The following is a 13,236-nucleotide window of genomic DNA, read 5'->3' as shown; positions in this document are numbered from 1 at the left end:
GTAAACTCTCAAACAATGGTATCACTTACTATCGTCTCTGGGTCATATACACCGTTTTTTCCTGCGTAAACCATTTTACAGTGAAGGCCCGTAAAGGAAAGATTTCTAAACTGATTGTAATATACAATAAACGCTCATAACCTGAGACCACCCAATCTAAGCAGGGTTCTCTTCCCAGCAATCAATCAATCGGAACATTTGTAAAGCGCACTACTCACCCGTGAGGGTCTCAAGGCGCTGGGGGGAGAGGGGTGCTGCTACTGCTCGAACAGCCAGGTCTTGAGTAGTCTCCTGAAGGTCAGCAGGTTCTGGGTTTGCCGTAGGAGAATGGGAAGGGTGTTCCAGGTCTTGGTGGCGAGGTGGGAGAACGATCTGCCGCCGGAGGTCGCTCTTCCGATGCGGGGATTGGTGGCGAGGACGAGGTCGGCGGAGCAGAGCTGGCAGTTGGGGGTGTAGAAGGGGAGTCGTCTGTTGAGGTCTGCTGGTCCGGTGTTGTGGAGTGCCTTGCGTGCATGGGTGAGGAGCTTGAAGGTGATCCGCTTGTTGACGGGAAGCCAGTGCAGGTCACTCAGATGGGGTGTGATGTGGCTGTGGCGAGGGATGTCGAGGATCAAGCGTTCAGAGGCGTTCTGTATGCGTTGAAGTCGTTTCAGGAGTTTGGCCAAAGCTCCTGCGTAGAGGGCGTTTCCGTAGTCCAGCCTACTGCTGACGAGGGCCTGGGTGACCGTTCTTCTTGTTTCGGTGGGGATCCACCTGCAGATCTTTCGGAGCATGCGGAGGGTGTTGAAGCAGGAGGACGAGACGGTGTTGACCTGTTTTGTCATGGAGACAGTGGAGTCTAGGATGAACCCCAGGTTGCGTGCGTGGTCGGTGGGTGTTGGTGCAGTTCCCAGTGCGGTCGGCCACCAGGAGTCTTCCCAGGCCGAGGGGGTGGAGCCGAGGATGAGGACTTCTGTCTTGTCCGAGTTCAGCTTCAGACAGCTATTCTTCATCCACTCGGCGACGGCTTTTGTACCTTCGTGGAGGTTAGTTTTGGCGGTGAGGGGTCCTTGGTGAGGGAGAGAATCAGCTGTTTTATACCTTAAAAGGGTTGGCTCCATACGTTTTATAAATATCATTTAAAGGTCTATATTGTACAATATCAAAATACTTAGCTTTCATTGTGCTGCCAGGCAAGTCACCTTGATTGGCTGAGCCCAAATATGTTTCAGACCCAAAGTAACAAGCATGTGGGCTAGCCAATTCAGTTTTGGTTATAGAAAAGGCATACTGCCTTGGCATGTGCCGCAACACACCTTTAACAAAGTATGCCAGGCACAGACTAGTGCACCCTTTTACAATCCTTAGTGAAACCAGCTGTGTGAAGCTGCCGCTCTATCTTTCGCAGTGCTGACTACTCTGGTCTGCTTTGCAGGATTCCTCTGCAGGGGGTGTTTTGTTTGACTGCACCCACCAGCAGTGATGTGAGGGTGTCCAGTAGGTCCATGGGACCACCTCGCAGGATGCACCAATTGTGCGCTTCTCTTTTGTAGCTCACATTCTGTGTGCAAACCTGAAGGCTTCTTTGTCTCTCTCATGCATCTGTTATACAGTGCAGTTATAGAAGCAAAGTATCCCCTCATTTTAATGGGGCTATGGCCCCATGTGAATGAGGGTATGCCCCCTTAGGGCGGCTCCAGCAATCTGTATTACAGAAAGCACCTCACGAATGTTTGAGGACCCTCCTATAAAGACCGAGAACCCCAGAGGGACAGAATGCGGGTGCTCATGCCCATTGCACTCATGGGGCATTTTTTGTAATATGCCCCTTGTAGGCTTTGCTGGTACATTAATCAGCTGACATAGTCCACAGACGGACCCAATATACGGCCAGCAGAAGGGCTGCTTGTTTTCAAAAACCCTTTATGCTAATTGTGTAGATCAGCCGTTTTAGAGGGGTTAATTTGTGTGTTGCCATTACTGATTCTAGGGGATTAGGACATTTTGGAGAATTTCCCACCTTGACTCTATTTTCAACTTTGGGTGATCAGTTGGATATTTTTGCCATCCGATCTGTCAGGCTTTATGAGAATCCTGACCCCAGTTCTGGCCCTTCAGAAGCTATGCCAAGATCTGCAGTCCCTTTCTGGACAACCATCTCACCTTTGAGCATAAAGACAGGGTTTATGAATCAGCCCAACCATGGCAGACTTGACCCTCTTCAGGCTTAGGTTCTCAATGAATTTGCACAAATTCGTCTGCTCTCCCAGGTGGTTACTTTCATCTTGAAAGTTCTGGATTCCAGACTTGCAAAGGATTTTCCCTCCTCCAGAGCCATCATCCTGCCCACAGCCAACATCCAGGTGGTGGTTAACTTCATTGCCAAGGAGACAATCGGCATATAGGTTCTAAACACTTCTGGGACAGCCATCCTGCATGGTAATGTTATCTCATGGCAAACCATTGGGTCTTTTGACATTAATCTGGCCTTGATTGGCCTGATGAATAATTATTAAGAGCCATTGGCCTCGTCTTACCCTAGATATCTGACGGGAAAGACTTTTTTGTGAGTGTTCACATTGTCAGTCATGTGCATAAGTGAGCCCCAAGCCATTTGAGCTTCAGAACCTTTCAAAGTATTCCATAGGAACAAGGTAGTCATGAGGCCTTAACATACTTTGTTGAATAAAGGTGGTTACTCTTATCTCATGCCTACTTGGCTGAAGCTGCATTATACCAAGTGGACGTCAAAGGCACTTTGCATTCTTATCTTAATAAAACCATGGCACTGCATTCTACTGGTCACAGTTTCATGAATTTGTGGAGATGATGTTGTAGTTAAGCAGCTGCTTAGGCTGCCATTCTCTGATGCTTAATGTGATATATCACCTATCACTACATTCTAAAAAAAAGCCAACGTGCATCCAGTGTCCTAGCAAATTCTACCAGGCCTATGGGGTCACCATTGGCTTTCTTAAGGCATGTACTAATCACATATACTTTGAGCAGCTATATGGGCACTACATGGGCACTTATTCGACCAACAGCATGCGTTTCAGGCACTTCCTGGAGCAATCATAACTTTGGCCAGGAAGTTACACGCCATCTCTTTGTCTAAGCTGACCTTAGCTGCCTTTTCTGCCCTGCATAAAGAAGTGCATTTCACATTCTTGAAAAACATACATATGTCACAGGTCCCAGTGGCCTAGCCAAGCACAAAGGAAGCCAGCAGGGTTTCACTCCTGCATAGTTAATTTCTATTCAGTGTCACTATGTCCTTTTAAAGTGTCCCATATGTTTTATACCTTACATCTGAGGTATGGTGGCCTGTCGGGAGAGTGGAGTTCAGAGACATGCAGTCTGATAGATTGCCTTTTAAGGTTGCCGTTGGGAAAAGCGATGCCTCTGTCGTGGTGCGATAGGACCAAGGCTCGTACTGCTGCTCTGAAGCTGGCTTGTGGTTGGAAGGGTTCCCCTTTCTTCTATAGGAAGAGCAGGTCTCATGCTGTCTTGACTTTCTTGGTGCACACACTTGCATTTAAAACACAACCAGTCACATCCGTGAAAATCATTCTGAGAAATATATCACAATTAGAAAGCAAGATATATCCTCTGGTCTGGACATAGAAGCATCTGTCTCATGTGTTAGACACATTTGAAGATATGTTGACAAAGTTGTTTTTTAAAAAGCGACATAATAACTGTGTCCTTCGTCACGATGTGCCTATGCTTTTTATGTGGCAAAGCAAAATATGGGCTGTTAATGTACAGCATTGGTAGAAGGAGAAAAAGCCTGAACGCATGAGCCACTCATTTTCAGGGGTCCCAATTACTATCTAGTTATTTTCAGTCCTCTCCTAGGTAGAAGCTGAGCAGAAACCTTCTCTCTAGTACCTGATCCTGCTTGGTTACCACTTGCACCAAGGTCTGTTCAAATCTTTTGTATCGGGGTATACTGAACTTGCCATTCCCATAGTGACGGCATATGGTGAAAATATTTTTTTTTATGTTCTTGGACATCTACGTTTCTAAACAAAGAAATCAGTTGCTTGCCTGTCTACATACCCTATAAGCAATAACACTTTAAAAGTTTAAAGCCCTGCCTAAATGTCTTCCCTTACACTGCGTACCCTCACCTAAACTCTGCACACATGGATTGGTACTGTGCAACCTAGGCACAGCCCTATATTCCCTCCGCCACTCGTATCTGTGGTCATAGAGGTGAAAAATTCATCACTTAGGGAGGAAGGCCTGGAACTAGGGCATCTACACTTAGGCCACAGTTCTTTGGGGTAGAAGACAGAGACAGACACAGTGGGAAATTAATTTATGAGGTGTTGATTCAAAGGAAGGAAACAGGGAACCTTCTGTTTGGCTTTGCTCAGTCTTTGCCGGTGGCTGTTAAAGGTTACATACATCTCAACACTCCCTACATCTCCGCCAGCACTCCTAAATGATCAGTGGAACACTGAGCTTTGGTGTGCCATACACAACCACATAAAGCCTAAGGTGATTCTGATCCTGTAATAGCTACACAGTTGTCCTCACTAACTAATGGTAAGAAGAAACCAACCTGCCTATCTGTAGCGCGCATCCAGTACCCTGGAGTGTAATTTGGGACTGGGATCCAGAACGTCTAACAATTCTAAATCCTAACATAGTCACTGTCCTTAAAAGCAATTTGCTCACATCTTTTATCTGAGTATTTCAGCGTCTAGTTTCGAAATAAAGACTTTAACAGCTGCATACCACGGCAACTGGATTGTTGCAAAGGACCCTCGTGGGAATCCATGTTCAGACTTATGAAGTCTGCACTGGCTTCCATAAATACCACAGCATGTCCATAAGTAGTTATGCCTACCCTTCCTTTGTGGAAGATAGATCATCTGGCATCCCACATGTGGGTTGGGAATTGCCTCTGTCAGACATCAGACTACTTCTAAACGGCTGCCTAATATTTTTCTGGATGGTACTCAGTGCTTTATTGAAAAGTTATGTTTGTGGCTGGCTTTACTAAAGGGTTTGATTTGTGGCCTAATTATGCTAAAAGTTGTACATTTTTAGTAAGTTGCTAGGGTTTCCTTTAATAGCACGGTGAGCGTCTTCCTTGGAATTGGATTATGGTTGTTCATCTCTTGAGGAGTCTTGTTTTCCAAACTATACTCTCAATGCACGTGTCTAAAGAGACCTCTTATAGGGCAAAGTGAGTGCGAATGGCTACCGGATTTCAGATTTGTGCATGACTCTAGAAGTGGGATGCTTTTGAAAAGCCACCAGGGGATGCCACAGGGGTGTGTCCTCTTTGTGAAGTGGGTGAGTCTCATATGATTCCCACGTAGGTGGCTGGTTGAGTGCTTGCTATAATGAGAATCAATTAGGAGCTTTGAGGACTGCATTGTGTTAAACTGACAAGCAGTTCCTACCAGAAAGGAGTAGGATTCATCTTGGAAGCCGACTAGTCTTGGAGCGGACCCTTCCAAGAAGATGGAACATGAGGAGCACTGACCAGTCCAGCCTGGCCCTGCATTAGCTAGTACTAGGCAAAATCCAGCCACAAGCAAGCAGTTTCCTGGCAGTTGTGACCATGCACCATCTTTGCAATCTGGGACAGCACTGGATATTTTGCATAGCCATTGGAAACTGAATGCCCTAGAGTGCATGCATACAGTAAGCGGGAGACACTGAGTGAGTCACCACTTAAATGACAGCACTCAACTGCGCGAGTTGGCACAAATTGCGAATTCGGCTCTTAAGTCCAAGGACAGTGGACCCTGCTCACACTTTGCAGTCAATCACCTATCTCATAGCAGTCTCTTTAGTAGGGATTCTAGAGTTTCATTCATATGGACTCTAGCCCTTTGACTAACCATTCAAAGAACCAACGAGGGACTCAGAGGGATTAGCCCCAAGTATGACTTGTAGCAAGTGTTTAATTAGTATGTATTTTTTGACGCAGCTATCCAGGCGGCCTCTATATTTAATGTATGTATAATCATTAACTCCATGTAGTCAGTGAGACAACCTGTGCTGGTCACCGGCTGTATCAGGGCCCCTTGATTGTGCCGGTAAAGACCACATAGATAGGGAAGGTACTGTCAGTATACTTTGTTGCAGTTATTATATATAAGGATCCTTTGCAGGTGTTAGAATCCCCTAGCTACGGTGACCTGCAGTAGGAGATTGGAGTTTGGGATAGCTTATGGGAGCCGTGTCACACTCCAAGCCACACAGCTTTTCATAAAACGCTGACCCTGACATTTAAGCCTTCTCCAACTATAAACGCATTAGTAACAACTCAGACGAATGTCACAATGCACCACACAGGTTTGGTGCTATGGAAGAGGGACACACCTGTCTATCATGAGCATAGATAAATTTGCCTAGATAAAGTAGTTGCTGGTAAATATATCGGGCTTTCTGATTGCAACTAGGGCTGCATTTACTGGACTCCTGTTTAAAGCTGAACAGTAACCAGTAGCAGTTCTGCCTCTGGACGTGTATGCATTCCTCACTCTGGCAGGAAAGCCTGCTGGAGACATTCATAGTAATTGCTGTCATATCGCCGAGTAACTGCTGCCAAGGAGTAACAAGCATTTGCAATGCAATAAGTCTCGCATTTACGAGAGTTTAAGCTATTGGCATTGTAAATTACAATGCCTTTTATCTATGTATTTTTTTTTAAAACAGAAAAGTAAAAGGCATTGCCATTTTCAGTGCCAATAGCTTGAACTCTCGCAAATGCGAGACCTATTGCATTACAAATGCGTTTGTGCTATAAAATGTAAAAAAAAAAAAAAAGCGTTAGGAGAGAGCTAGTCCTGCCTGCAACAGAAGGCAGGACAAAGCTATTTGAGAATGTAGTGCTGGGAGGCTGTAATTAAAGCCTACCAAGTAACAACACGTGTAACAGGGGGTGTCTCCATGGGAGGTTACAAAATGAGACAAGGCGGTACTAAGGAGGGACTACCAAGCCTATTGACCAATGAACAGCCACAGTTTACAGTGGACAGTGGCACAAGCCATTGAAAAATATGGGCGGAGCTTCAAGGCCCTACCTGACATCAGCATGCTTTGCAGAGCAGCGCATGCACTGCCCCCGCTCAACCTAAAAAGGCAGAGCTAAAGTAAATGTACTGTAATGGGCATGCTTGGCGTTTTGACACTGTCGCTAGTCTTATCTTGTACGCTATTGTATGAAACGCAATTCTTTTTTATTAAGAAATTAGACCCTTGTGTGTTATGACACAAACATAAATGCCTTTTCTACCATTCCTTTAAGTCAAGTGGTTCCCACCAGTGCAGAAAATTCCAGTCCTTCAGCAGCCGGATGACAAAGAGAAAGGTTCAACAGGGAGCTGCCAAAGGGAAGAGATTGAACAATTTTTCTTCAACTATGTGAAGCAGAAGCAAAGAGCAGATGGTAATATCCAGGATATCGACGAGGATGGTGAGTATTGTCTTGTCTTACGGTGCCTATTTAGTTCCCTGTAGCCCCTCCTCTGCGATAAATATGCCACTGTTCCAGCATCCACAGATGTATTTACTGCCCTCAATTCCTTGTCATTTGTGTGTGGTCTAGAAACAGCTTTAATTGCTTGGCAGCCCAATGTATTACAAAAAAGATTGCATTAAAATACATATATGCATACTTTGAAGCTATACGGGTCAGCCTTCTTTGTCCAATTGTTTGTTAAACTGTTATTTAAATGTTGCTGCCGCCCGCCATGGCATACAGCATGAGACACTGGGTCAGCCCACTTCAGCCATTGGTTCTCTCCCAAAATGATTCACATTTGACCTGATCACTGGTGCCCATTCACCTAGAAGTAAGTCCATCACAGTGCCAGAGCAGGTGAGACACTACTGTACTTTGCTACTGTTTTGTTTCCTTTCCCTATCCTTTATTTTTGTAATTAAATCATGTCTCCAGGTTATATATAGCTTTTCAGAGCCAATAGGACCTTTTTTGCACCAGTAAAAAAAAACATATTTTCTGTGACGTGCATTTAAATGAAAAAGAATATCTATGACTTTCCTTAGTACACCTGCCTTCTAGAAACCGGCATTCTGTTCTATTAAACTGTATGTGATAGTTAATTAATTTGTAAATTTGCCTATTAGTATTGCAAGCAAAAGACTGCAGTGTTTAGGCAGAGCATTTATTTTTTAATTTTATTTTTGTGGCAAATGCTTGCAAAAAATAGCTTAGCCATCACAACAGTTTACAAAGGCCTGATTTGTCGTTTTTTTCAATGTTTTTTTAAGAATGTATGTGCAGGACTATGCTATCTTCCTTTTTTTTTTTTTTTTTTTTTTTTTTAAGGGTAGTGTGTCCTCCTTCAGGCATACATTGCTACCTCGAGTTATTAAAGGGTATGTAGAATTTCCCTTTGGTAAGAGTGTAGCTTGAAAATCTTTGCATTGTCAGTAATCACCATCACGTCCTTCCTGGACTATTGTAAATCTCATCTACGCTGTATCCCAAAACCCGCATTGCCAGGCTACAGGGGTTGTAAAACCAGGCTGTCTGAATGTGCCTTGGCATCTCTAAATGGAAGCCCTGGGAGCCTTGGAAGCCAGAACCAAAGTCAAGGTTCTCTGCACCATTCTCATAGTCTTCTGAGATTAATTTCCAATATATCTGCAGAAATTAGCTCCACGCTATGCCCTGCCTAGGAAATCATGTCCATTAGCTGCTAACTTCATCGCTCAACATTTATTCGAACAGATGAATCACTGATGCAGATCACTGAGAGCGAAGGTCAGAGATCTGGACCTAGTCCTGTAAGAATGAAGCAGCTGATGAAAGCAGAGCTATTCAGACTCCCTTACTGAAGGAGCTTGCAAACTACAAGGGGCCGTGACTGGAGAACATAGTTGTGGTCACCCACCCTGAAGGAATGAATGCACTTTCCCCATTTAAGAAAAATGTGTGCAGTGTCTATTATAAACCTCTCAAATATATAAATAAATTAATTGTGAACCCTTACTAGGGAACCAACCACAAGAGCTATTTACATGGGCAGTGAATGCACAATACCGATGGAGATATAATCCTAAAGCGGTTTTGGGAATGGAATGCTCAGTTGTGTTTGGTAAGATAATTTAGTTTCCCACCTAACACAAGTGGGGTGCTCGATGAGACACACGATTATTCAACCCAGTACTCTTACGCAGAAATACATTAGAGTTTTCACAAAACCGAGCAAGCGCCTGTTTGTTTACAAGGCAAAAACGAGTTGGCACCTTACTGCATCCAGCGAAGAAATCTGTATGGGTTGTTCGTGTTCTACTGCTAATTGAATACCTCTTCCTAAGTAGGGAGGTCTTTATTTGTGATCTAGGATAATGTGTTCTTGGTAGAGTAAGGTTCAACATTGCTTGCTCAATATCTTCATTGTCATGTTAATATTTATATAAAACCTTCTTTCCCATCCAAAAAGCACTGGAAAACTTTACTCTAAATAGAGACCAGCTTCCTTGAGTCCAGTGTCCAGTCAAGCAGGAAAAACCCATAAGGAAAATATAGTTTTGTGCATATTTTAGAGCGGTATCCAGTTAGAGGGCTGTTGGATTCTCGGTTAACCCATTTGGAATAGCTTGTTCTCTCCCCAATGGCCTGCATTTGCTTGTAGTGAGAAGCAGAATGACTAATATTCTTCCAATCTGCTAAATAAAACAGGATTAAAAGCATTGAGTCCTGTTCATAGGTAGTAGCCTCAGTGGATGCCAAAAGCAGTATCTGTTTCCCAGTATGACTGACTGTCTCTCCCAATGTCGTTAACTTACCCTGTATGTCCCAGTGCTCTTGACTTCATGTCTCACTTGCCCCTGCCTCTGTCTCACTCTCCATTCCCTCTTGTCTCCTATCAATGCCGCCTCCTCCCCCGTCTGTGCCTCTTTGACCCCCATGTCAATGCATCCCTGCACTAATGCCCTTCGTTTACTCCTCCAGTGTCTGCCTTGATGGGAACTCTGTGCCCTTTCCAAAGCTGCAACCTGTTTGTTACTCTTTTCCAGAGTTAAGTCTCCCGCCTGCAGAGGAATCAGAGGCAGACGACTGTGGCATGGATGCAGAGAAGCCGCTTCCAAGCCATGGGCGCATTGCTGAAGATGTGATGGAGAGATGTATACACCTACTGTCGGACAAAGACCTGAGGGTCCGCTTAAAGGTCAGCGAGAAGCTCCATCTACCCTGTAACAGTGGTGTCTTTCCTAGCATTCTTCCAGCCCCTGCAGCAAGCCTGAGATACCTGCACAGGAGTCTTTCTCCCATGTCTAATCCATGACTCCTAGGGGCTTGAGGAATTCTCATCAACCAACTCCTGTGGGGTTGGGTAACTGATCAGCTTGTATAAGAGCGCATTTCGACTCTGCTCTGTGCAGCGAGCAATACAATCACAAAACGAATAGAAGCTTTCGTTTGTAGCAGTTGTTGGAAAACAAACCATTATTCAATATCAAATATCTTAGATCATTCAAAACAATATTATGTACACTACAGTGTTTGCATTTTCTCATATTATATTGTGCATACGGTTATGTGCAACATAACGGCATGATGCCTTCAAGTCACAAAGAAGTTCAGGGAAAGACCACGGTGTACTCCTTTGTTAGATGCGTTTTTAGACCTTGTGGAATGTAAGGAATTATTGGCCATAGTGAAGTTTGTATGAAGAATGCTCCATTCCAAAGCCACGGTTTAGTCCAGCGGTCAATACCTATTTTTTCCGTACACCCATATCATTTTTGAGTTTGAAGGACACACTCGTCTAAGATGTATTTTCTCTCCAGTTTTATGTTTTATTTGTATTGCATTGAGTTCCTGACTCTTTAATTATTAATATTATGTTTTTGTAGAGCGCTCGGCTACTCAGATGAGTGTCCTGGCGCTAAGGTTCGTTAACCACTAGTCAGAAGAAATGATTTAGACAGATTGAACAGCCGAGTTTTAAGGTTCTGTTTGAAGGAACCTTCATCCTTCGTGGCCCTCAGATCAAGGGTAAGAGCATTCCAGCTAGAAGCGGCGAGAGCCAAGAAAGAGGAGCCGCACCATTTCTTTCTTTTGGTTTTTGGCACAACAGAGCATCAGTGGAACGCAGAGTTCTCACTGGAAGGTTGTGTGTAAGTCTGTTAGCCGGGTAGCGGGTACCTGACTTATAAAAGGCTCTATGGGCCATCACAAGTCCCTTGAAATGAACTTTCTCATGGATTGACAACCTGTGCAATTCCTTAAGGTGCAGACAAATGTAATTGTTTTTTCGGAGCCTAAAAGAAGTCGAGCTGGGGCGGTCTGCTCCAACTGGAGTCTCTTAAGTTGGAACGGTAGGAGATCCCAGTGCAGAAAATTGGCTATTCCAGCCGTGAAGTTATGAGAACATTAATTACCGTTTTCTTGCAATGTGAAGAGAGCAGAAATAGGAACTTTTTTAAGGATCTAAGAAGGGCACAGCATACTCCTACCACACTGTTCACCTGGGAGCTGAAGTAAAACTTATTGTCAAACTTTACTTCAAGGTTGCGTACGGCTGTGGCAGGGGTAGGAGGAGAGCAAGCAGAACTGTGCCAGAATTCAGCTCCCCAAGAAGGAAGAGTGGTACCAAAAACGAATATATCGTTTTTTCTCGTGTTGCTTTGAAAATTTCTCCAGCACATTCACTGGAATACTGCTGACAGACATGCTACAAATCTGTTATAGGCATTGGGAATCTTACTGTCCCAACCAATCAGAATCTGCACTTGGTCAGCATAGGACCTGGCCTGCATGCCAGAAGAGTAGGATTACTAGTTACATGATTGGCCGCCATGATATGAGGGAGACCAGCATCATCGTAAGAACCATATTTACAGAATTTTAGGGCTTTCTCAGAGTCCTCCAGGGAGATGGTGGAGAATCCAGTCAAGGAGCAGAGTCAAGTGGTTGATGCTATCAGAGGCAGGTTCCCCAGGCAAATTAAATCTGAGGTATTGCCAGATCCTGAGGTATTTAAAGCATCCACAATGCCCGTGATCAGAAAGTTGTGCACGTAATTTAGGAGAATCCTCAAGGGGCTGTGTTAAGGTGCTAGGGCTTGAGAATTTAGTAGCTATTTTAAAAGACCTCTCTGGGTTTATTGCTAGACCTACCAATTTCACTGGCAAAGAAGTTAGCTTGCGCGCTCTTAATTTCTTGATGATAGACGTTTGGTTCCTTCTTATAAAATTCCTTCTTGGAGGGTAGCTAGAACTTTCTCCAAGACCTTTCAAGTCTTTTACATTGTTGGCGCCTTTTCCACAGCTCCTCATTAAACCAAAGAACAGTGGAGCATCTTAAAAGGCCAGATCCTGTATTAATAGGTGCAATAATGTCAGCCATCTGTCTTAACCAAGCATTAGCTTCCTGTGCCTCTACCTCTGTAGATCCAATCAATGGTGGAACACTATTGTTAAGAAAGGAAGTGATCTCCTCAGTAGTGATATTGGCCCAACTACAATGAGGTAAGGATGGGTTGAGTAGTCTACTTTTAAGCCCATGCTCAAGTATCCAGTAGAAATGTACTGTTGCGTGTTCCATCCAAGTATTACATTTGACTTCCAATACTTTGACATGACAATTAGAAAAGATTGGGTCCAGATTGTGACCAGCTAAATGAGTGGGTTGATTGAGAAACTCCTTCAAATTGCAGTGTTGCAATGTTGTCGAGAAGGGATGCACATGTTGATCATCAGCCTGATCCAAATGAAAATTCAGATCACCCAGACCAAGGAAAATATAGTATTTTAACAGATATTTGGATAAACAATCATCTAGGGAGGGCAAAAATCCACTAGCATAGCCGGGAGAGCTGTAAATTAAGAGTCCTGTGAAGGATTTGCTTGGCAAAGGGGAGAGGCAGAAGCCCAAGCATTCTGCCCCCTCCCCCCCCCAAGTGTTTTGTAATTTCAAGCGAGATGCACTCATGGGTCGGCTTAAAAATCATGGCAATACCCTTTTGCCAGCTATATCTCCGTGCAAAATGGGGTAGCGTATGGGAATTGCTAATGTGATGTATGGTGCAGCGCTATGATTCATCCATGTTTCGGTGAGAAAAAGGATGCCAGGACGATCATCCCTAAGTATGTATTGTATGTGTAAAGCGTTTTTGTGGAGGGAGCGGACATTGACCAATACATTTTTTATTTTATTGGGGCATCTATTGGATCCTAACCTCCTACCACGAGGTGATAGCAAAACTCTGTACTTGGCAACAGGAGTGCATGCCCGGCATGCAGGGTTGC

General features: G+C 44.2%; 1 protein-coding gene across 4 annotated transcripts in view; it reads left to right on the top strand.

The window, feature by feature from the left end:
- Positions 1-13,236, top strand: part of TTI1 (TELO2 interacting protein 1) — a 171,463-nt gene that overhangs the window by 54,409 nt on the left and 103,818 nt on the right. For all 4 annotated transcript variants that reach the window (XM_085619197.1, XM_085619199.1, XM_085619198.1 and 1 more), the window contains exons 3-4: positions 7,259-7,426; positions 10,000-10,151. In XM_085619197.1, the coding sequence (XP_085475323.1) occupies positions 7,259-7,426; positions 10,000-10,151 (320 nt within the window). The remainder of the gene's footprint in view (positions 1-7,258; positions 7,427-9,999; positions 10,152-13,236) is intronic.

This window comes from Triturus cristatus, chromosome 7 (genome assembly GCF_964204655.1).
Source record: "Triturus cristatus chromosome 7, aTriCri1.1, whole genome shotgun sequence".
In the NCBI taxonomy this organism is placed as follows: Eukaryota; Metazoa; Chordata; class Amphibia; order Caudata; family Salamandridae; genus Triturus; species Triturus cristatus.
Note: the sequence above shows the minus strand (reverse complement) of the source record. Positions and strands in the feature narration are given on the sequence as shown.